This window comes from Salmo salar, chromosome 01, assembly GCF_965601325.2.
Source record: "Salmo salar chromosome 01, fSalSal1, whole genome shotgun sequence".
Taxonomy (NCBI): Eukaryota; Metazoa; Chordata; class Actinopteri; order Salmoniformes; family Salmonidae; genus Salmo; species Salmo salar.
The window spans coordinates 107,508,000-107,531,531 of record NC_138291.1 but is presented as its reverse complement, the minus strand read 5'-3'; the positions used below and the strand labels follow the sequence as shown (position 1 = coordinate 107,531,531).

Genomic DNA, 23,532 nt, shown 5'->3' with positions numbered 1-23,532 from the left:
TGCTAAAACAACTGTACATAGCTGATAATATAACACTTGAAATGTCTTTATCTTTTTGAAACCTTTTTCAGTGCAATATTTACTGTTTAATTCAAATAGTTTTTTGTTGATGTTGTTTTGTGTCTTCTCACTTTAAGCTATTGTTCATTTTACTTGCTGTCGCAATTTAAAACATATTTCCCATGCCAATAAAGCCTCTTTGAGTTGAATTGAGAGAGAGAGACCAGAGAAAGGGAGAAACAGAGAGAGAGAGAGAGACCAGAGAAAGGGAGAAACAGAGAGAGAGAGAGACCAGAGAAAGGGAGAAACAGAGAGAGAGAGAGACCAGAGAAAGGGAGAAACAGAGAGAGAGAGAGACCAGAGAAAGGGAGAAACAGAGAGAGAGAGAGAGACCAGAGAAAGGGAGAAACAGAGAGAGAGAGAGACCAGAGAAAGGGAGAAACAGAGAGAGAGAGAGACTAGAGAAAGGGAGAAACAGAGAGAGAGAGAGACTAGAGAAAGGGAGAAACAGAGAGAGAGAGAGAGACCAGAGAAAGGGAGAAACAGAGAGAGAGAGAGACCAGAGAAAGGGAGAAACAGAGAGAGAGAGAGAGACCAGAGAAAGGGAGAAACAGAGAGAGAGAGAGACCAGAGAAAGGGAGAAACAGAGAGAGAGAGAGACCAGAGAAAGGGAGAAACAGAGAGAGAGAGAGACCAGAGAAAGGGAGAAACAGAGAGAGAGAGAGAGACCAGAGAAAGGGAGAAACAGAGAGAGAGAGAGACCAGAGAAAGGGAGAAACAGAGAGAGAGAGAGACCAGAGAAAGGGAGAAACAGAGAGAGAGAGAGACTAGAGAAAGGGAGAAACAGAGAGAGAGAGAGACTAGAGAAAGGGAGAAACAGAGAGAGAGAGAGAGACCAGAGAAAGGGAGAAACAGAGAGAGAGAGAGACCAGAGAAAGGGAGAAACAGAGAGAGAGAGAGAGACCAGAGAAAGGGAGAAACAGAGAGAGAGAGAGACCAGAGAAAGGGAGAAACAGAGAGAGAGAGAGACTAGAGAAAGGGAGAAACAGAGAGAGAGAGAGACCAGAGAAAGGGAGAAACAGAGAGAGAGAGAGACTAGAGAAAGGGAGAAACAGAGAGAGAGAGACCAGAGAAAGGGAGAAACAGAGAGAGAGAGACCAGAGAAAGGGAGAAACAGAGAGAGAGAGAGAGACTAGAGAAAGGGAGAAACAGAGAGAGAGAGAGACCAGAGAAAGGGAGAAACAGAGAGAGAGAGAGACTAGAGAAAGGGAGAAACAGAGAGAGAGAGAGACTAGAGAAAGGGAGAAACAGAGAGAGAGAGAGACTAGAGAAAGGGAGAAACAGAGAGAGAGAGAGAGACCAGAGAAAGGGAGAAACAGAGAGAGAGAGAGACTAGAGAAAGGGAGAAACAGAGAGAGAGAGAGACCAGAGAAAGGGAGAAACCGAGAGAAAGAGAGAGACGTTCTGTCATTGCAGTCATTAAATCTATGTTGTTTCTCTCTGATCTAATTGTAGATAATGGTAATATGGTAAAGCGGATTCCTTCCTCAATAACAGACAGCCTTATCTTAATGAGAGAGAGAGAGAGAGAGAGAGAGAGAGAGAGAGAGAGAGAGAGAGAGAGAGAGAGAGAGAGAGAGAGAGAGAGAGAGAAAGAATGAGTATGAAAGAGAGAATGAGTATGAAAGAGAGAAAGAGAGAATGAGTATGAAAGAGAGAGAGAGAGAATGAGTATGAAAGAGAGAATGAGTATGAAGAGAGAATGAGTATGAAGAGAGAATGAGTATGAAAGAGAGAAAGAGAGAATGAGTATGAAAGAGAGAGAGAGAGAATGAGTATGAAAGAGAGAATGAGTATGAGAGAGAATGAGAATGAGTATGAGAGAGAGAATGAGTATGAAAGAGAGAATGAGTATGAAAGAGAGAATGAGTATGAAAGAGAGAGAGAGAGAATGAGTATGAAAGAGAGAGAGAGAATGAGTATGAAAGAGAGAAAGAGAGAGAATGAGTATGAGAGAGAGAATGAGTATGAGAGAGAATGAGAATGAGTATGAGAGAGAGAATGAGTATGAAAGAGAGAATGAGTATGAAAGAGAGAATGAGTATGAAAGAGAGAGAGAGAGAATGAGTATGAAAGAGAGAGAGAGAGAATGAGTATGAAAGAGAGAGAGAGAGAATGAGTATGAAAGAGAGAATGAGTATGAAAGAGAGAATGAGTATGAAAGAGAGAATGAGTATGAAAGAGAGAGAGAGAGAATGAGTATGAAAGAGAGAAAGAGAGAGAATGAGTATGAGAGAGAGAATGAGTATGAGAGAGAATGAGTATGAGAGAGAGAATGAGTATGAAAGAGAGAATGAGTATGAAAGAGAGAATGAGTATGAAAGAGAGAGAGAGAGAATGAGTATGAAAGAGAGAGAGAGAATGAGTATGAAAGAGAGAAAGAGAGAGAATGAGTATGAAAGAGAGAAAGAGAGAGAATGAGTATGAAAGAGAGAAAGAGAGAGAATGAGTATGAAAGAGAGAGAGAGAGAATGAGTATGAAAGAGAGAGAGAGAGAGAATGAGTATGAAAGAGAGAAAGAAAGAGAAATTCTACCTAAAAGGAAGCAATTCCCAAACTTTCCATAACAAAGCCATCACCTACAGAGAGATGAACCTGGAGAGGAGTCCCCTTAGCAAGCTGGACCTGGGGCTCTGTTCACAAACACACCCCACAGAGTCATCACCTACAGAGAGATGAACCTGGAGAAGAGCCCCCTAAGCAAGCTGGTCCTGGGGCTCTGTTCACAAACACAAACACACCCCACAGAGTCATCACCTACAGAGAGATGAACCTGGAGAAGACTCCCCTTAGCAAGCTGGTCCTGGGGCTCTGTTCACAAACACACCCCACAGAGTCATCACCTACATAGAGATGAACCTGGAGAAGACTCCCCTTAGCAAGCTGGTCCTGGGGCTCTGTTCACAAACACACCCCACAGAGTCATCACCTACAGAGAGATGAACCTGGAGAAGAGCCCCCTAAGCAAGCTGGTCCTGGGGCTCTGTTCACAAACACAAACACACCCCACAGAGCCCCAGGACAGCAACACAATTAGACCCAACAAAATCATGAAAAAACAAATATATAATTACTTCACACATTGGAAAGAATTCCTGACCACTATGACTGATCCAAAATTAAGGAAAGCTTTGACTATGTACAGACTCAGTGAGCATAGCCTTGCTATTGAGAAAGGTCACCGTAGGCAGACCTGGCTCTCAAGAGAAGACAGGCTATGTGTACACTGCCTACAAAATGAGGTGGAAACTGAGCTGCACTTCCTAACCTCCTGCCAAATGTATGACCATATTAGAGACACATATTTCCCTCAGATTACACAGATCCATGAAGAATTTGAAAACAAATCCAATTTTGATAAACTCCCATAAATACTGGGTGAAATACCACAGTGTGCCATCACAGCATTAAGATGTGTGACTTGTTGACACAAGAAAAGGGTAACTAGTGAAGAACAAACACCATTGTAAATACAACCTATATTTGTATTCATTTATTTTCCTTTTTGCACTTTAACTATTTGCACATCGTTACTGTACATAGACATAATATTACATTTTACATTTCTTTATTCTTTTGGAACTTTTGTGAGTGTAATGTTTACTGTTCATGTTTTATTCTTTTGGAACTTATGTTTATCTATTTCACTTGCTTTGGCAATGCAAGCATATGTTTCCCATGCCAAAAAAAGCCCTTAAGTTGACAAATAGACAGAGAGGAGGGGGGTAGGGAGAAAGGGAGGGAGAGAGAGAGAGGAGGGGCCCGGGAGAGAGAGGAGGGGGAGAAAGGGAGACAGAGAGAGGAGAGGGCAGGGCAGGGCAGGGAGGAAGGGAGAGAGAGAGAGGAGGGGGCAGGGAGGAAGGGGGAGAGAGAGAGAGATAGAGAGAGAGGAGGGGCAGGGAGAAAGGGGGGGGGGGGGAGAGAGAGAGAGAGAGAGAGAGAGGAGGGGGCAGGGAGGAAGGGAGAGAGAGAGAGAGAGAGGAGGGGGTCAGGGAGAAAGGGAGGGGAGAAAGAGGAGGAGGCAGGAGAGAGAGAGAGAGAGAAGAGGGGGGCAGGAGAAAGGAAGGAGGAGAGAGAGAGAATAGGTGATGTGGTGGTGATATAATCATATGTAGGATATCATCTAATTGACTGTATCTTCCCACTGGCTCCAAGTCCACCAGTTGATCAGCTGATGAAACAAAACCGCTCCCAGGGCTACCACACACACACACACACACACACACACACACACACACACACACACACACACACACACACACACACACACACACACACACACACACACACACACACACACACACACACACACACCTGTGTTTCAAGGTTAGGTAACGGTCAACCCTCCTGACCAGGCCAGTTAATGAGTCGACTGCCTCTGGCAGTTTTTGTTGTGTGTGTCAAATCAATCTAATGTTATTGGTCATATGATTCCTATACAACAGATGAAGACTAACAGTGAAACGTTTACTGAAGGGTTATTTTCCAACAATGCAGAGTAAAGATTAAAGATTTTTTTTAAATGTAAATTGTGACACAAGGAATAAATACATGGTGTATAATGAATAACAAGTAATAATAACATGGCTATATACAGGAAGTACCAGATAATAACATGGCTATATACAGGAAGTACCAGGTAATAACGTGGATGTATACAGGAAGTGCCAGGTAATAACGTGGATGTATACAGAAAGCACCAGGTATTAGCATGGCTATATACAGGAAGTACCAGGTAATAACGTGGATGTATACAGGAAGTACCAGGTAATAACATGGATATATACAGGAAGTACATAGACAGTAACAGCAGTATACTGTAGGTAGGGGTAAAGGATAGATAATATACAGTAACAGCAGTATAATGTAGGTAGGGGTAAAGGATAGATAATAGACAGTAACAGCAGTATACTGTAGGTAGGGGTAAAGGATAGATAATAGACAGTAACAGCAATATACTGTAGGTAGGGTAAAGTGATTAGACAACAGGATAGATAATAGACAGTAACAGCAGTATACTGTAGGTAGGGGTAAAGGATAGATAATAGACAGTAACAGCGGTATACTGTAGGTAGGGGTAAAGGATAGATAGTAGACAGTAACAGCAGTATACTGTAGGTAGGGGTAAATGATAGATAATAGACAGTAACAGCAGTATACTGTAGGTAGGGGTAAAGGATAGATAATAGACAGTAACAGCAGTATACTGTAGGTAGGGGTAAAGGATAGATAATATACAGTAACAGCAATATACTGTAGGTAGGGTAAAGTGACTAGACAACAGGATAGATAATAGACAGTAACAGCAGTATACTGTAGGTAGGGGTAAAGGATAGATAATAGACAGTAACAGCAGTATACTGTAGGTAGGGGTAAAGGATAGATAATAGACAGTAACAGCAGTATACTGTAGGTAGGAGTAAAGGATAGATAATATACAGTAACAGCAGTATACTGTAGGTAGGGGTAAAGTGACTAGACAACAGGATAGATAATCTGGGTACTGGTACTGCAGGCCATGCGGTAGCAGAGAGAACAGTCTGTAGCTCGGGTGGCTGGAGGTTTTGAACATGTTTTGAACCTTCCTCTGATTGTGCCTGGTATGAGGTCCTGGATGTGTGCGTGTGTGTGTGTGTGTGTGTGTGTGTGTGTGTGTGTGTGTGTGTGTGTGTGTGTGTGTGTGTGTGTGTGTGTGTGTGTGTGTGTGTGTGTGTGTGTGTGTGTGTGTGTGTGTGTGTGTGTGTTCGTGCTTGTGTGGGTGTTGAATAACAGGATACCTGATCTGAGGTGCATTTGCCTGTATCCGGTGATGGACACACAATGGCCCTGTGTCCTGACTCTGCTACGCCCAGCGACCCCTGTGTGACAGCAGAGACCTCTGTGTCCTGACTCTGCTACGCCCAGCGACCCCTGTGTGACAGCAGAGACCTCTGTGTCCTGACTCTGCTACGCCCAGCGACCCCTGTGTGACAGCAGAGACCTCTGTGTCCTGACTCTGCTACGCCCAGCGACCCCTGTGTGACAGCAGAGACCTCTGTGTCCTGACTCTGTTAAGGCCAGCGACCCCTGTGTGACAGCAGAGACCTCTGTGTCCTGACTCTGTTAAGGCCAGCGACCCCTGTGTGACAGCAGAGACCTGGCGACCAGAGAGGGGTCAGTTTACAGTATACAGAGAGCTTTCAATCATTCTGGAATACAGGATCCCTCCACACACACACACACACACACACACACACACACACACACACACACACACACACACACACACACACACACACACACACACACACACACACACACACACACACACACACACACACACACACACACACACACACACTTCATCCCCACCCCCTTCCCTGACGCCCTAACTACTACTCAACTTCGGTATGACAGCGTCCCTATACTATACACACTGTCTCCCTGGCAACTGATTATCCAACCTGTATATGAAACGACTTTTACAATGCAAATATCAACAGACTTTTTTACATCTGCATCAGGGCTATAACCAAATGTTTCCTCAGGCTGGAGGATGTGTGTGTGTGTGTGTGTGTGTGTGTGTGTGTGTGTGTGTGTGTGTGTGTGGAGGGTCCTCAGAGGAGGAAGGGTAGAACCATTCTACTCAGTGAATTTCTGAAAAATTTAAAATAATGAACAATTAAAAAATGTTATTTTTCAATAATAATAAATACTTTTTCAACGTTTATAGCGCTATTCATTATGTAAAGAAATCTCAAAGCGTTGTAAATTAGATAGATTTAGATCATTATTGCTGTTTACTTTTAGATAAAACTGTAAAACGAAATATATTCACCTGATTATGTAACGAATGTGCACTGAGAGTCGGGGAAGCAAGTACAGGGAGTGAATATTTAACAAATGAACAGAACATAATACAGAACAAGAAACACTAACAGCAGACAGACATGGCCCACATCAGATTCAAGCTTTTGGGAAAAAGTCGCATTGATCATGTAAATGGACGAAGGTTCAAGCTGATTCAAACGGCGCAATACAACGAGAAGGTCAGAAGAAACAGGGATTCTGCATTTTTGGGGCATGTAAGAAGTTGGCTTTTAAGGGGGAACATTGCAATAAAGAGTGGGTCTTTGCGGGACAAAGCAAGGGATCACAATGTGAGGGAAAGTTCCAGTACCAAGGGTAACTACAAGCAGCATGCAGAGTAATTGCACGTTACGATGCGTTACTTGCTGAGCATATGGACGCCTCTATTGTCTTCTCTGGGATGTTCGAAATCAAGTTATAGCTTCCATCACACCATCCATTAAAAGTTAGATTAACAGAGAGGTTGATTAGATTAACAGAGAGGTTTATGCAGACCCCTTCTTTCACATTGGACAAATGGATGAACACCACAGACATCAGCTGTCGCTCGCAGTTGTTGGTTATCGTCAGGTATGTCGACGATCAGGGCTTTATTCCGGAGCGTTTCTTGGGATACTTTGATGTGTCAATTGGGCGAGATGTATTTGACTCTGTGATTTCTGAGATGTCGGAGTTTAAAACATGTTGTTGACTCTGTGATTTCTGGGATAATGGAGTTTAAAACATGTTGTTGACTCTATGATTTCTGGGATGTCGGAGTTTAAAACATGTTGTTGACTCTGTGATTTCTGGGATAATGGAGTTTAAAACATGTTGTTGACTGTGATTTCTGGGATAATGGACTTTAAAACATGTTGTTTACTCTATGATTTCTGGGATGTCGGAGTTTAAAACATGTTGTTGACTCTGTGATTTCTGGAATGTCGGAGTTTAAAACATGTTGTTGACTCTGTGATTTCTGAGATGTCGGAGTTTAAAACATGTTGTTGACTCTGTGATTTCTGGGATGTCGGAGTTTAAAACATGTTGTTGACTCTGTGATTTCTGGGATGTCGGAGTTTAAAACATGTTGTTGACTCTGTGATTTCTGGGATGTCGGAGTTTAAAACATGTTGTTGACTCTGTGATTTCTCAGATGTCGGAGTTTAAAACATGTTGCCCAAACCTACGATGGCACTGCTGTAATTGAAGGTATCTGCTATTTTGTATTTACAGCTTAGTCCCCTCCTGTTCCCTGATTAAGAGGGGATTACCAATCCACTACCAATGTCAACTCTCTCCTGATATGAACTGAAGCTACGTCGCATGTGCCCTCTCAGCCACTGGCACATTGAATGTTTCCTCTCCAAGCAACTGAGAAGCCCTGTCAATGTTCTCTGTAGAGTCAATATCATACAGTACACAAACACAATCACATTATTACACATGTGTTCTTGCTTGGACTAACTCATTCTTAGCTCTTTTGTCTAACTGTGTTGTGTTCTTGTTTTTTGTCTTCCCAGTCAACTTCTGACCTGTCTTCAGTGGTAGAGTTGAGCTATTCTCCAACCCCATCCATCCATGATGAGCCTGACCTATCTTCAGTGGTAGAGTTGAGCTATTCTCCAACCCCATCCATCCATGATGAGACCGACCTGTCTTCAGTGGTAGAGTTGAGCTATTCTCCAACCCCATCCATCCATGATGAGCCTGACCTGTCTTCAGTGGTAGAGTTGAGCTATTCTCCAACCCCATCCATCCATGTTGAGCTTGTCTAGCACTGAAGTCATGTCATTCCAATTCCTCATAATATTTTACTATAAATGTCTTTGATAAATGTTTTAGGTTACATTTATTTTGTCTTTAACGGTTTTTGAAACATGCTTTGCCGTCTCCGTGCGGTCCACACCCCCAAATCAAGAGACTGTGAATCTCACCCTGTGTCACGTCCTGACCAGCAGATGGAGCTAGTGTTTTAGTTTTGGGGTCAGGACGTGGCATGTTTGTATTGGTTAAATGTTGGGTGGATGATTGGGACTTCCAATTGAAGGCAGGTGTGTATAGTTGCCTTTGATTGGAAGTCCTATATAGGTGTGTGTGTTTTTCTTTGGGGTTGTGGGTGGTTGTTTTTTGCACTGCGTTTCTAGCCTGCAGAACTATAGCTGTTGTCACTTTGTTTGAATTGTTAAGTGGATGCTCTACTCCTTTATTTTAATTAAAGATGAGTATTCACATACCTGCTGCGCCTTGGTCCATTTCTACAGAAGACAGCCGTTACACCCTGCATCATTACCCTGAGTAGTGACATATCGTAACGCTGCACCCCTCTGATGACTTTGGTCCGAGTAAAGCATTATTTTCCCTGAAATTCAGAGTTCATTGCATTGTTACAAAGCACTTCCTTATAGCCTTGTTAATGAATAGGCCAGACATGGTGACTGAATAACTGTCAGAGTGTTTTAATGTTCTGAGTTAAGGGTCTATCTATCCGTCGATGGTTCCTCTTCGCTGTCTCCTTGTGACACAGTCTTGTGATGTCGTGTTGCTTCAGTCTTGTGATGCCGTGTTGCTTCAGTCTTGTGTTGTCGTGTTGCTTCAGTCTTGTGATGTCGTGTTGCTTCAGTCTTGTGTTGTCGTGTTGCTTCAGTCTTGTGTTGTCATGTTGCATCAAATCAAATGTTATTTGTCACATGCGCCGAATACAACAGGTGTAGACCTTACAGTGAAATGCTTACTTACAAGCCCTTAACCAACAATGCAGTTTTAAGAAAAAAGTAAGAGATAAGAATAACAAATAATTAAAGAGCAGCAGTAAATAACAATAGCGGGGCTATATACAGGGGAACCGGTACAGAGTCAATGTGTCAATGTGCGGGGGCACCGGTGTCAAGGTAATTGAGGTAATTATGTACATGTAGGTAGAGTTATTAAAGTGGCTATGCATAGATAATAACAGAGAGTAGCAGCAGCGTGGGGGGGGGGGGGGCAATGCAAATAGTCTAGGTAGCTATTTGATTAGCTGTTCAGGAGTCTTATGGCTTGGGGGTAGAAGCTGTTTAGAAGCCTCTTGGACCTAGACTTGACGCTCCGGTACCGCTTGCCTTGCGGTAGCAGAGAGAACAGTCTATGACTGGGGTGGCTGGAGTCTTTGACAATTTTTAGGGCCTTCCTCTGACACCGCCTGGTATAGAGGTCCTGGATGGCAAGAGGCTTGGCCCCGGTGACGTACTGGGCCGTAGGCACTACCCTCTGTAGTGCCTTGCGGTCGGAGGCCGAGCAGTTGCCAAACCAGGCAGTGATGCAACCCGTCAGGATGCTCTCGATGGTGCAGCTGTAAAACCATTTGAGGATCTGAGGACCCATGACAAATCTTTTCAGTCTCCTGAGGGGAAATAGACTTAGTTGTGCCCTCTTCATGACTGTCTCGGTGTGTTTCGACCATGTAAGTTTGTTGGCGATGTGGACGCCAAGGAACTTGAAGCTCTCAACTTGCTCCACTACAGCCCCGTCGATGAGAATGGGGGTGTGCTCGGTCCTCCTTTTCCTGTAGTCCACAATCATCTCCTTTGTCTTGATCACGTTGAGGGGGAGGTTGTTGTCCCCCTTGACCTCCTCCCTGTAGGCTGTCTCATCATTGTCGGTGATCAGGCCTACCACTGTTGTGTCATCATCAAACTTAATGATGGTGTTGGAGTTGTGCCTGGCCATGCAGTCATGAGTGAACAGGGAGTACAGGAGGGGACTGAGCACACACCCCTGAGGGGCCCCTGTGCTGAGGATCAGCGTGGCGGAAGTCCAGGATCCAGTTGCAGAGGGAAATGTTTAGTCCCAGGGTCCTTAGCTTAGTGATGAGCTTTGAGGTCACTGTGGTGTTGAACACTGAGCTGTAGTTAATGAATAGTATTCTCACATAGGTGTTCCTTTTGTCCAGGTGGGAAAGGGCAGTGTGGCGTGCAATAGAGACTGCATCATCTGTGGATCTGTTGGTGCGGTATGCAAATTGGAGTGGGTCTAGAGTTTCTGGGAAAATGGTGTTGATGTGAGCCATGACCAGCCTTTCAAAACACTTCATGGCTACAGACATGAGTGCTACGGGTTGGTAGTCATTTAAGCAGGTTACCTTAGTGTTCTTGGGCACAGGGACTATGGTGGTCTGCTTGAAACATGTAGGTATTACAGACTGGGTCAGGGAGAGGTTGAAAATGTCAGTGAAGACACTTGTCAGCTTTCTGCCCCACTTATTGCAGAATCATTAACCAAATCAAATCAAATGTATTTATATAGCCCTTCTTACATCAGCTGATGTCAGAAAGTGCTGTACAGAAACCCAGCCTAAAACCCCAAACAGCAAGCAATGCAGGTGTAGAAGCATGGTGGCTAGGAAAAACTCCCTAGAAAGGCCAAAACCTAGGAAGAAACCTAGAGAGGAACCAGGCTATGAGGGGTAGCCAGTCCTCTTCTGGCTGTGCCAGGTGGAGATTATAACAGAACATGGCCAAGATGTTCAAATGTTCATAAATGACCAGCATGGTCAAATAATAATCACAGTAGTTGTCGAGGGTACAACAGGTCAGCACCTCAGGAGTAAATGTCAGTTGGCTTTTCATAGCCGATCATTGAGAGTATCTCTACCGCTCCTGCTGTCTCTAGAGAGTTGAAAACAGCAGGTCTGGGACAGGTAGCACGTCCGGTGAACAGGTCAGGGTTCCATAGCCGCAGGCAGAACAGTTGAAACTGGAGCAGCAGCATGGCCAGGTGGATTGGGTACAGCAAGGAGTCATCATGCCAGGTAGTCCTGAGGCATGGTCCTAGGGCTCAGGTCGAGAGAGAGAGAGAGAGAGAGAGAGAGAGAGAGAGAGAGAGAGAGAGAGAGAGAGAGAGAGAGAGAGAGAGAGAGAGAGAGAGAACTTAAATTCACACAGGACACTGGAGAAATACTCCAGATATAACACACTGACCCTAGCCCCCCGACACATAAACTACTGCAGCATAAATACTGGAGGCTGAGACAGGAGGGGTCAGGAGACACTGTGGCCCCATCCGATAATACCCCCGGACAGGGCCAAACAGGCAGGACATAACCCCACGCACTTTACCAAAGCACAGCCCCCACACCACTAGAGGGACCTATATTTGTAACTTGACAGTTGTTTCTGGGGTTATCGCTAAGTGTCACGTATAAGGTTAATTGGTATTGTAGTTTGGTCAGGACGTGGCAGAGGGTATTCGTTTTATGTGGTTCGGGGTGGTGTGTTTTGTTGAAGGGGCATTTGGTTTAAGTTTTCCGGGGTTTTTGGGCACTGTTTGGTTTTCAGGTATTCTATGATTTTGTCTAGTATGTCTGTTTCTATGTTTGGTTAATTGGGGTTGGGACTCTCAGTTGAAGGCAGGTGTTGTCTATCTGCCTTTGATTGAGAGTCCCATATATGAGGGTGTGTTTGTGGTTGTTATTTGTGGGTGATTGTTCTGTGTTGAGCCTATGCTTTGCCAGACTGTTGGTTGTTCGTTCATTCTCGTGGTTTGTTATTTTGGCATTCATTTTGAAAATAAATAAACGTCAAGATGAGCCTGCACTTACCTGCTGCGTTTTGGTCCTCCTTCACCGAAGACAACCGTGACACTAAGATCTGGAAAATGACACAAGTCCTCCCCTTACACAAAGGAGGAGATCCTTCTGACTTGGATAAATACCGTCAAATTTCCAAGTTATCTTGCCTTGCCAAAGTTCTAGAGTCCCTGGCCAAATGTCAGTTTAGAACTTTTTAAACTTCTGGTGTTAGACTCGTGTTGTGTCTGGTGTTAGACTGGTGTTAAACTGGTGTTGTGTCTGGTGTTGTGTCTGGTGTTAGACTGGTGTTGTGTCTGGTGTTAGACTGGTGTTGTGTCTGGTGTTAGATTGGTGTTAGACTGGTGTTGTGTCTGGTGTTGTGTCTGGTGTTAGACTGGTGTTGTGTCTGGTGTTAGACTGGTGTTGTGTCTGGTGTTAGACTGGTGTTAGACTGGTGTTGTTAGACCTGGACATAGCACTGTTTCAGCAGCTACACTGGTCGTAGACGATGTGCTATGAAGTTTAGATGATAGAAATCATTGTGCTGCCTTATTTATTGACCTGTCAAAAGGCTTTTGATACAGTTGACCATTTCTTACTTGTTCAAAGGTTGTTTGAAATAAGCTTAGATCAGGAATCAACAATTATCTAATGGACAGGACACAATGTGTGCTTACTGACGGTATAAAATGTACTTTCCTCAATATAAGGGAAGGTATGCAGCAGGGGTGGATTTTGGTCGCTGTTCTCTTCACTATTGATATAGATAATATTGGTCTATCTGTTAACCTGTAACATACATCTCTACGCTATTCACTCCGATGGCCGCTCAGTACAGCAGCCCATTCATCACCTTCAACATGGTTTTGACTCAATTCAAAAATCGCTTACTGATCTTAAACTAGTGCTAAACGCTAATACAACCAAATGTATTTTGTTCTCTAGGTCTAGTAATATTGACCCTGAGCACTTGCGTGTTTGACCATTGAAGGGCCCAAATTGTGCAAGTTCCCCATTCTAAGTACTATTGGATTCTTGTGTAAACTTTGAACATGGTTATACTCAGAGTATAGGAACATTAATTATAAATGAGACATGAGGGGTGCCATAATGCAGCTTGGGAGGGGCTGAGTGCAGAGAACATGATCATTTGGGACAGTACTGATAAGGGGAGAAACCATTGATGGCTCATATCACTTAGTTCCCTGCTTAGAGTGGGGTATGAATACTAACACGGGGAAGCCATGTCTGTGTCCGAATTACAGCTGTATCGACCCTTTGGGAAGAATGAAACTTGGTTAAGCTTCTCTAGTGTCCGTGAGTTATTTCCTCTGAAAGATTAGAACCTAACAGTACTTTTTGGGGGGAGGTTTGATGACAAGCTGTCTTTTAAAACACACAGTGAAAAACGGACAGAGATAGCAGAGAATTAGGATTGGTTTCTTTTATAGAAAGTAGAAGGAAGATCGTTCAAGCAACACTTCACCCAGTTATGGTGATATTATCTACATACATGAGACCTTTAGATTCAGACAGTCTATCACTCAGCACTGTGCTTTATCACTGGGGACAATTTCCATACACATCACTGCATTTTGTATAGTTCTGTTGGCTGGGAGTCTCTGACTACCAGAAGGGCCCAGCATTGGCTACTTTTTGTATACAAAACGGTTCTTCAGAGACTCCCCCTACTACCTCAGCTCATGTATTAACTGGAGATTCAGCCATTTTCAGACCCGCTCTCTGAACTGGCTGGTTCTGGAGGTCCCGCGGGTCTCCACTGAGGTGGGGGGGGGGGACAGATAGTTGTGTTTGATTTGATGAATCTGGTTGTGTTTATTGTGTTGAGGGTGCTAATATGTTTTATTCAGTTGTGTGTTCATGTTCAAAGGGCTCCCTTGAGAATGACGCCCTGGTCTCAATGGTGACCCTCCTGTCTAAATAAACATTCAATAAAAATATATATGTATATTTAAAAAAAACATAAGAAATAAAAACGTCTGCCTTGGTCTGGTGGTCATCATGTCTGGCTGTACTCTGGTAAGAGAAACTGTTGAGAAACAACGTTTGAATCATTCGTTTTAAATGACAGTTATTTCTCAACTCAGAAGTCCTGGGTTTTTCAGTGGGTGACACCAACTGTTTGGCTCAGTTGGTAAAGCATGGTGCTTACAACATCAGGATGAGGGGGTGGATTCCTGCTAGAGCAAATCATTAAAGGCATACCGTGTATATACAGTTGTATAGTTTGACAAAGCTAATTACAAGATAGAATGTCCACCCTTAGCTGGAACTGAAACACTTCACTGGCCCCTGCGTTAGTCAAAGGAGACCCCAATAAACTGGTAACAGTGAGATCATGGGAGGAATGACCCTGCCTGCTCACACCACAGAGGATATGTAGATGGCTGGACCTTTAGGGTCATAACCCGATTTGACGCCTTGGTAGAGGTACGTTTCCTTCACACACACAGACCAATAATGGTCTATAAACAAAGACAGACAGATATAAATAAAAAGGGCTGTCAAGGATGTCCAATTTTATGGGAGGATATTCCCTATCTGGTCAGCAGTTTTATTGTTCTTCTGGCAGAGTGGATATTCCTATTCTAAACACACCCCATAAACACACACATGGTGACAGAGTATTCATGCTGAATTCAGAGACCTTGTGATGTTACCGGTGGCAACAAAGGATCTGCAGGAACTCTGAGTTCCATATGAGACACAAATTCAACCACTTCAGAGAGAGAGAGATGTGTTTCACCAGTTCGGCTTCTAGCCATCTGACCAACATCTCAGAAGGGGTAATAGTTGTTAAGAGTTTGATGTACTGGTGCCCGAGTTCACCACCCTCTGTAGCGCCTTCTGGGTCGGTTGCCTTGCAGTTGCCGTACCAAGCGGTGATGCAGCCAGTCAAGATGCTCTCAGTGGTGCAGCCAGTCAAGATGCTCTCAGTGGTGCAGCTGTAGAACTTTTAGAGAATCTAAGGGCCCACACCAAGAACAGAATATGAGTTGGCCTACTGTATGTTATCTGGCAATGCTCCATCTCATAGGCTGTAGGCTTGTTTAGCTGACAAGTTATGATTTCAAGTCCCATGCCATTATTTTATTTTATTTGATATGATTTTATAGTAAGAAGAATATAATTGAACTTAGCTGAATAAAATAGAAATTATATTTTTCCGTTCTTGAGCGAGTGTGCATATGAAGTGTCTATGTTTAGTGTAAAAGTGATAATTTGAAACTGGTCCTACATGCTAGATTTAGAGTTATTTGGCAACTTTAGATGTGACTGATACAAACCTTAGAATGTCTTAGAAATCAGAACATATATGGGCTGCATGATGTGAATATAGTCTGTTGATGATTTGAGAAAGTAGAACACACAAAAAGATTGTGTTCTGTTCCTTGCCTCTCAGGCTGCAACAGCTGTTCTCTCATCAAGTGGTCATATTTTAACCCTTCAGACTATTCTCAATGTACCTTGTCTTTACTAATGTGTAAAATTAGTTTCGATTTAGAATGGTCCATTATTAAATGGGGAGGAACAAGGGCAGGGGGAAAATACATGTCCTCTGAATCCCCTCGATCAGCAAACGCGGCAGGTAGCCTAGTGGTTAGAGCGTTGGACCAGTAACCAGCAGGTAGCCTAGTGGTTAGAGCGTTGGGCCAGTAACCAGCAGGTAGCCTAGTGGTTAGAGCATTGGACCAGTAACCAGCAGGTAGCCTAGTGGTTAGAGCGTTGGACCAGTAACCAGCAGGTAGCCTAGTGGTTAGAGCATTGGGCCAGTAACCAGCAGGTAGCCTAGTGGTTAGAGCGTTGGACCAGTAACCAGCAGGTAGCCTAGTGGTTAGAGTGTTGGGCCAGTAACCAGCAGGTAGCCTAGTGGTTAGAGCGTTGGACCAGTAACCAGCAGGAAGCCTAGTGGTTAGAGCGTTGGACCAGTAACCAGCAGGTAGCCTAGTGGTTAGAGAGTTGGGCCAGTAACCAGCAGGTAGCCTAGTGGTTAGAGCGTTGGACCAGTAACCAGCAGGAAGCCTAGTGGTTAGAGCGTTGGACCAGTAACCAGCAGGTAGCCTAGTGGTTAGAGCGTTGGACCAGTAACCAGCAGGTAGCCTAGTGGTTAGAGCGTTGGGGCAGTAACCAGCAGGTAGCCTAGTGGTTAGAGTGTTGGGCCAGTAACCAGCAGGTAGCCTAGTGGTTAGAGCATGGGTGTCAAACTCTGGCCCGTGGGGTAATTATATTTGGCCCACGAGACAATACCAAATTACTACTAGAGCTGGCCCGCCGGTATTATTCAGCGCATTCACCGCTAATACTACGAATCCCATAATGCTCTGCTGTTGTTTTCGCGCGCCAATCAGGACAGGACCCAGAAACGCCCTCTCCTCTGTGACAGTAGTCATAGCAACATAGACGCTACAACTGTAGCGCTATCCCTTCCCAAAAATGGCGAAAAGAAAGGCAGAAAACAGGAGCTTTCTGGACAAGTGGGAGGCAGAATATCTGTTTACATATGTAAAAGACAAACCTGTTTGTCTTGTTTGTGGAGTCAAAGTGGCTGTAAGTAAGGAGTACAACATTAGACGACACTATGAAACGAAACACCATGACAAATACAAGGACCTGGACATGACTCAAAGGAGCCAGAAAGTAGAGGAGATGAAAAGAAGTTTGGTTTCACAACAGAATATGTTCAAAAAAGCCACATCACAAAGTGAGGCTGCTGTAAAGGCTAGTTATATAGTGGCAGCAGAGATCGCAAAATCAGCCCGGCCCTTTAATGAGGGAGAGTTCGTGAAAAAGTGCATGATGAAAGTTTGTGACCTCGTATGCCCAGAGAAAAAGCATTTTCAAACGTGAGCCTGAGCAGGAACACAGTAGCTGATCGCACATGTGATCTTGCCACCAGTCTGTATGACCAGCTGATGGAAAAGGGAAAAGATTTCGTTGCGTTCTCCCTCGCTGTGCATGAGAGCTGCGACGCATCTGATACTGCTCAGCTGTCAGTCTTCATCCGTGGAGTGGACTCAAATCTGTGTGTTACGGAGGAGCTATTGGGATTCAAATCAATGCATGGCACAACCACAGGAAAGTAAATCTTTGAGGAGGTTTCCAAATGTGTAACTGAAATAAAGCTGCCGTGGGATAAACTCGTTGGATTAACGACAGATGGTGCGCCAGCGATGTGCGGTAAAAAGAGTGGACTGGTGGGCATGGTTCGGGAGAAGATGCGGGAAGAGAACTGTGCAGGTGAGCTAACTGTTTACCACTGCATCATACATCAGGAATCACTGTGTGCCAAAGCCCTAAAGATGGAACATGTTATGACCACAGTAACACAGGTAGTTAACTTTATAAGAGCCAAAGGTCTGAATCACCGCAAGTTTAAATTTTTTCTAGAGGAGTGTGGTTCGGAATACGCAGACGTGCCGTATCACACAGAGGTGAGATGGCTAAGCAGAGGAAAAGTACTGAACAGATGTTTCGAGCTGCGTGAGGAAATATGTCAATTCCTGGAAACCAAAGGGAAGGATACAGCAGAGCTCCGGGAGCAAAAGTTTCTGTGTGAGCTGGCCTTTCTCTGTGACATCTCGAGCCATCTCGATGCGCTGAACCTGCAGCTTCAGGGGCGGGGCGCATCATCACAGACATGTACGCTGCAGTGAGGGCCTTTAAAACTAAACTGTGCCTGTGGGAGAATCAGATGCTGCAAGGAAACCCTTGCCATTTTCCCTGCTGCCAAACCATAAAAGCGCAGATCTCTACCGCCGTGTTCCCATGCGCACAGTTTGCTGAAAAACTCAGTGTTCTCGCCGCTGAGTTTAGCCGGCGATTTGCCGACTTCGATGTCCAGAAATGTAGGTTTGAACTGCTTAGTAATCCCTTCGCAGTTGATGTGGAAAATGCACCAACCAACATCCAAATGGAGCTGATTGAACTCCAGTGCAACGACACGCTGAAGTCAAAGTATGATGCTGTGGGCGCCGCACAGTTTCCATGGTTCATCCCTGACACAATGCCTCAGCTCCGCACCCAAGCTGCTCAGATGCTCTCCATGTTCGGCAGCACTTATCAATGCGAGCAACTTTTCTCCTTGATGAAGATGACCAAAACAACTCACAGGAGACGTCTGACTGATGAACACCTTCGCTCAATACTGAGGATTTCTTCAGCTCAGAGCCTGAGCCCAGACATTGATGAACTAGCATCCAAGAAGAGATGCCAGGTATCTGGCTTGGGAACATCAGATTAGATCAGTGTGCAATAATTAACGTTTTCTTTGTGCACTTTTTCTTGCTACAAGGCATGGGCTTGAATGGTTGATTGATTTATTATCATTTTATTTGTAAAATTATTAGCCAGTGGAAAAAGTTTATTTTGGTATTTAAATCAGAAGGCTGCAAATGAATGCCATTGATGTGTTTTTTCATTTGAAATTCGATTTTGCATGTCTCCACTATTAAATTATATATTGTATGGTAATAAGCGATGCTTGTTCCATATTCAATGTTAAAGCAAAACTTGTTTGGGTCCATATTAAAAGGTTAATTTGTTCAATGTTGGCCCGCGACTTTGTTCAGGTTTTACATTTTGGCCCACTGGGTATTTGAGTTTGACACGCCTGGGTTAGAGCGTTGGGCCAGTAACCAGCAGGTAGCCTAGTGGTTAGAGTGTTGGGCCAGTAACCAGCAGGTAGCCTAGTGGTTAGAGCGTTGGGCCAGTAACCAGCAGGTAGCCTAGTGGTTAGAGTGTTGGGCCAGTAACCAGCAGGTAGCCTAGTGGTTAGAGCGTTGGGCCAGTAACCAGCAGGTAGCCTAGTGGTTAGAGCGTTGGGCCAGTAACCAGCAGGTAGCCTAGAGGTTAGAGCGTTGGGCCAGTAAACTAAAGGTTGCAAGATCGAATCCCCTGAGCTGACAAGGTAAAAAATCTGTCATTCTGCCCCTGTACAGTTAACCCACTGTTCAATGGTAGACTGTCATTGAAACTAAGAATTTGTTCTTAACTGACTAGTGTCATGACGTTGGCCTCTTTTGGTACAATTTTGTGATACTCAGAAGAGGCAATATAGCCATATTACCATAAAACTGTTTATATAATAGACTCAGTTTAAGACTTGCCTCATATGGGTGTATGGAATGTATTAATAAGGATAAAGCTTTTGTAAGACATTGAGATGCTATGTACTGATGTAATGTGATAGAATTGTATTTCTGTAACCAAATCTAACTCAGTCATAGGCACGCCCCAGGGACATATACAGGACCAGGCGTCATTTGACCAGCCTGTTCGATGGGCACTATAAAACACTCCCTGATTTACATTTCTCCAGACCAGGCCTACACTCCATTGGCCAAATAGGTTCTACCATCTAATTCCTCTACTGAAAGTGAACCATACCACGTGGTTAACTTTTAGACTATTGATACTGACAGAATAAGAACAAGTCTTTGATATTAATTATTAGTCTGCAGCTAAGTAAATGATATCATTGAACGCGAAGACCAACGAAGCAACCATTCGATGACGACATTAATGAAGGTCGCTCTGAAAGATCCATTCTAACCGAGAGAGAGAGAGAACGCGGACAAAACTCCCCAACAGAACTACTCTCCAACAAGAATCAGAACGACACACTGAGCGTAAATATATATATTGATTGCAATTGTTCCCGAATGAGTGAGCCTTCAATTGTCAATTGTTAATGAACTCTGTGTAAACTTCTCAGCTGACCATTTATGACCCATTGTTCAACAGGCCGACCAGCCTGTTTAGCCCACAAGGGCACATTCCGATACCAATCCTTTGTTGACGATAATTACTGTTTGTATGTTTTTCTGTCAATTACTTAGTGTAGTAAATAAATGATTTTAAGACAATTGATGTATGGATGATTTTAGTAAAGACTGGGTTCGTGCAGATACAACAATTTACAACGTTTTGGAATGAGACTGGACTAGAGGTAAATCCACCATTTAAACTTAGAAGATAATCGACCTATACTATAATAGAATATAATATTATAGTACAGGAAAGTTATATTAGGAAAATTATAGCTTTGTAATCTGAATATTCTCCTTGGTGCCCCGACCTCCTAGTTAATTACAATTAAACGATTAATCAGTTTAATCGCGTGATAATAATTACAGGGAGCTAATTGATAAACATATCTTCAGTTTAATGGTACCCCCAAAGACACTCTAGAAAAAAGAAACGCACACCTTTAAAGGCGAGGTGCTGGCTAGCGGAGTAGAACACTAGAAAATAAAGGAAAGCCGCACACTCTAAGAGCTCAGATGCAAAAATTTAATAACCAACGTTTCGACAGCGAAGCTGTCTTCATCAGGGTATCATCAAACACTGCGAGATGAGTCATTTATATAGTGTCAAGAGACACACAGGTGTTTGTAATCATGGCCAAGTATGGCCTAATATCATTGGTTAACTCAAATATTTAAAAAAATGGCATACAAAGAACATACAAAAAGACAAACAAATGGATAGCATACGATCATAGCATTTGTAGTCTAAATTAACCTCCTAGTTAATTACAATTAAACGATTAATCAGTTTAATCGCGTGATAATAATTACAGGGAGCTAATTGATAAACATATCTTCAGTTTAATGGTACCCCCAAAGACACGACATATTGGAGCCCCCGTGCGAGGAATCTAAGATAGAATTGGACTTTGCTGTGAAATTCTATATATCAATTGTGCAAACAGAATTGTACAAACAGCCTGCTATGTAAACAAAGTGATTGTGCATTTTCCATTGAGAGAAGCTATTTAGAATAGCTCCGGTCTTATGTCGATAGCAGGGAGGGATAAATTCCAGATTTAGTCCGTTAGGCCAAACGGTACTATTTCTGTCGGTAAATATTAACTTCTAGAGTAAGGTTAGAAATTAGAAATTAACTGTCCGGGAACCGAGCCGAATAATTTGCCTACCGCACTAAGAAAGTGTGGGCAGACCGTATGCGTATTTGTAGTTAAGTACCGTGTCGCTCCGGTCAGCATAAACGCTAGCAGAATATGCTGAATGGGGTTAAGGTGAGACGTCACTAGAAAACCCACCCTTTCCTATTTTGGTGCTTGGAAGGATACTCCTGAACCAAGTAGCAATAGCTTAGCATTACGGGTAAGCTAACAGAGAGGGAACATTTTACCCTCCACCGTAACACGTTTAAAATTTCTCCGCTAGCGCGACGGAAGTCCGACCTTTGTACTTCCGTTTAAATTTCAGCATTCTGCACCCTGGTGGTGAAGAATTGCCAGTACATCTCTAGGGGAAATTCAAACGTGGAGCACGTCTCATTCAATTTAACTAACAAGTGAAATTGCCAGATTTACCTTTTCAAGTGGATCTTTCAAATAATATCCAAAATTGATTGGGCGTCTACAATGAGACATGATTATCTTTTTCCAAACTTAACTTAGATGAAGCAATGCTCTCAGGTTAATTGAAAGTTAATTCCCAGATAGCCTATACAGGTTTGATATATCATAAATAGATTAATCAGTAAAACCCATTAAGGGAAAGTATAGTGGTGAAGGGTCCCAACATTTGAACTACGGTTTACACTTATGATATCCAATCAATGGAGATTGTATGGATTATCGTCTCATTCAATTTAATAAGTTAAATTGTCGAACATACCTTTCTAGGTTCTTCCAATTAAATGAGACAACTTAAACTTTGCATATTAACCTGGATGAAGCAACCTCTCAGGTAATTCAAGTTTAATAGCCAGATAGCCTACCCAGGTAGGACTAATCATTGGCATTGATTAATTCAATTTGCTTTTACAAATTCATTCACGTCCAACTTCCACAGTACTGTACAGTACTGATGGTTCATTAACGTCTATAAATAGATTAAAATCGTCTTTGCAGCTCCCCACATTCCAAAATTTTGGAAAAGTAGGAAAAACATTTTTTCCTTTCAAATGTTCTAATAATGTGCAGGCTATCAGAGGGGGTGGTCCCCACTCGCCCGCTAATTAGTGAACCTCCACCCGTAAATGGATTGATCTCTGACCTCAGCAGCGATAACAACCTTAATTATGCCATTAGTGGAAAAGCAGACAACAATGTTTTCCAAAATCAACCATCGGGCGCAGGCCTCGTAAAGGTTCTCTCCAGTCTAGCTCTGATGTCTTGCCATCCGAGATTGCCATCTGTCCAATACCGCAGTGCACAGCTGAAGCACGAGCAGGTAACGGTAGACATAAAGGGACAGGTGGAGAGAACCGGGAAACCAATGACAAATGCAGAAAAGGGAAAAATTCTGCTAGCTATGGAACTGCGTTCGAAAACTGAACAATTAAATGTAATTGCAAAAACGTATGACGATGAACAAGCACAAGCTCTTCAACAAAATCGTTTTCTACAGGAACAACTCGATTTAGCCAAAACTAAATACGATGATGTCCACGCCAAACTAGATAAATCCGAAGAGTTATCTACAAACAGGAGCGCTCAACTTGACAACATGCATGCTGTTTTGTTGAATGTTACTCAAAATAACACGGTGCTCCTCAAAGCGCTGCAAACCAAAGACGATCAGTTAATGAACACAATGACAAAGTTGGATGATAAATCAGCACAACTTATTGAAGTCGCTGACCAAATGAATGATGAGAGAACTCAGGTGATGAGGTTGGAAATATTGACTTCTAAGCAAGCAGAGGAAATCTCATCACTGAATCTCTCGCTCCGTACTCAAGACCTCTATCTGCAAACCATGACAGATAAGTTTGAGATCGAAAGGAGCAGGTGTGACACTCACGTGTCCAAAATCAGTACTCTAAGCGCTCAAGTGGACTCTGCAATGCAGCAGAATTCCACCCTTAGGTACCATCTGGAGGAAATCCAGAATGGTCACGCTCTACAGCGCGACTTCCCATCCAAGCAACCGGAGCCCTGTACTCACAGGAGTGAAGACAATAGGTTTCAGACCTTGCCTCCCTCATGTGTCCCTCAGTCTTCTCCTCTTGGCCCTTCGGCACTGAGTAATATGGCGCCTCTTGGCCAACAACAACAAGGCTTGGCTTCTTCTCTTGGCCTTTCGGCCCCAATCTCTCCA

At 43.5% G+C, this 23,532-nt stretch overlaps 1 protein-coding gene and 1 long non-coding RNA gene across 2 annotated transcripts in view; one reads left to right on the top strand and one right to left on the bottom strand.

The window, feature by feature from the left end:
- The first annotated feature begins 7,339 nt into the window (after nucleotides 1-7,339).
- Nucleotides 7,340-9,124, top strand: LOC106600614 (uncharacterized). Its single transcript, XR_001327858.3, has 3 exons — nucleotides 7,340-7,479; nucleotides 8,125-8,287; nucleotides 8,412-9,124. It is a non-coding gene; the product is annotated as an uncharacterized LOC106600614 (long non-coding RNA).
- A 23-nt stretch (nucleotides 9,125-9,147) lies between these two features.
- LOC145881700 (uncharacterized) overlaps nucleotides 9,148-23,532 on the bottom strand; it is a 36,819-nt gene continuing 22,434 nt past the window's right edge. Inside the window, exon 2 of the mRNA XM_082978743.1 lies at nucleotides 9,148-15,422. Within this exon, the coding sequence (XP_082834869.1) occupies nucleotides 9,904-10,596 (693 nt within the window). The 5' untranslated portion in view covers nucleotides 10,597-15,422 and the 3' untranslated portion in view covers nucleotides 9,148-9,903. The remainder of the gene's footprint in view (nucleotides 15,423-23,532) is intronic.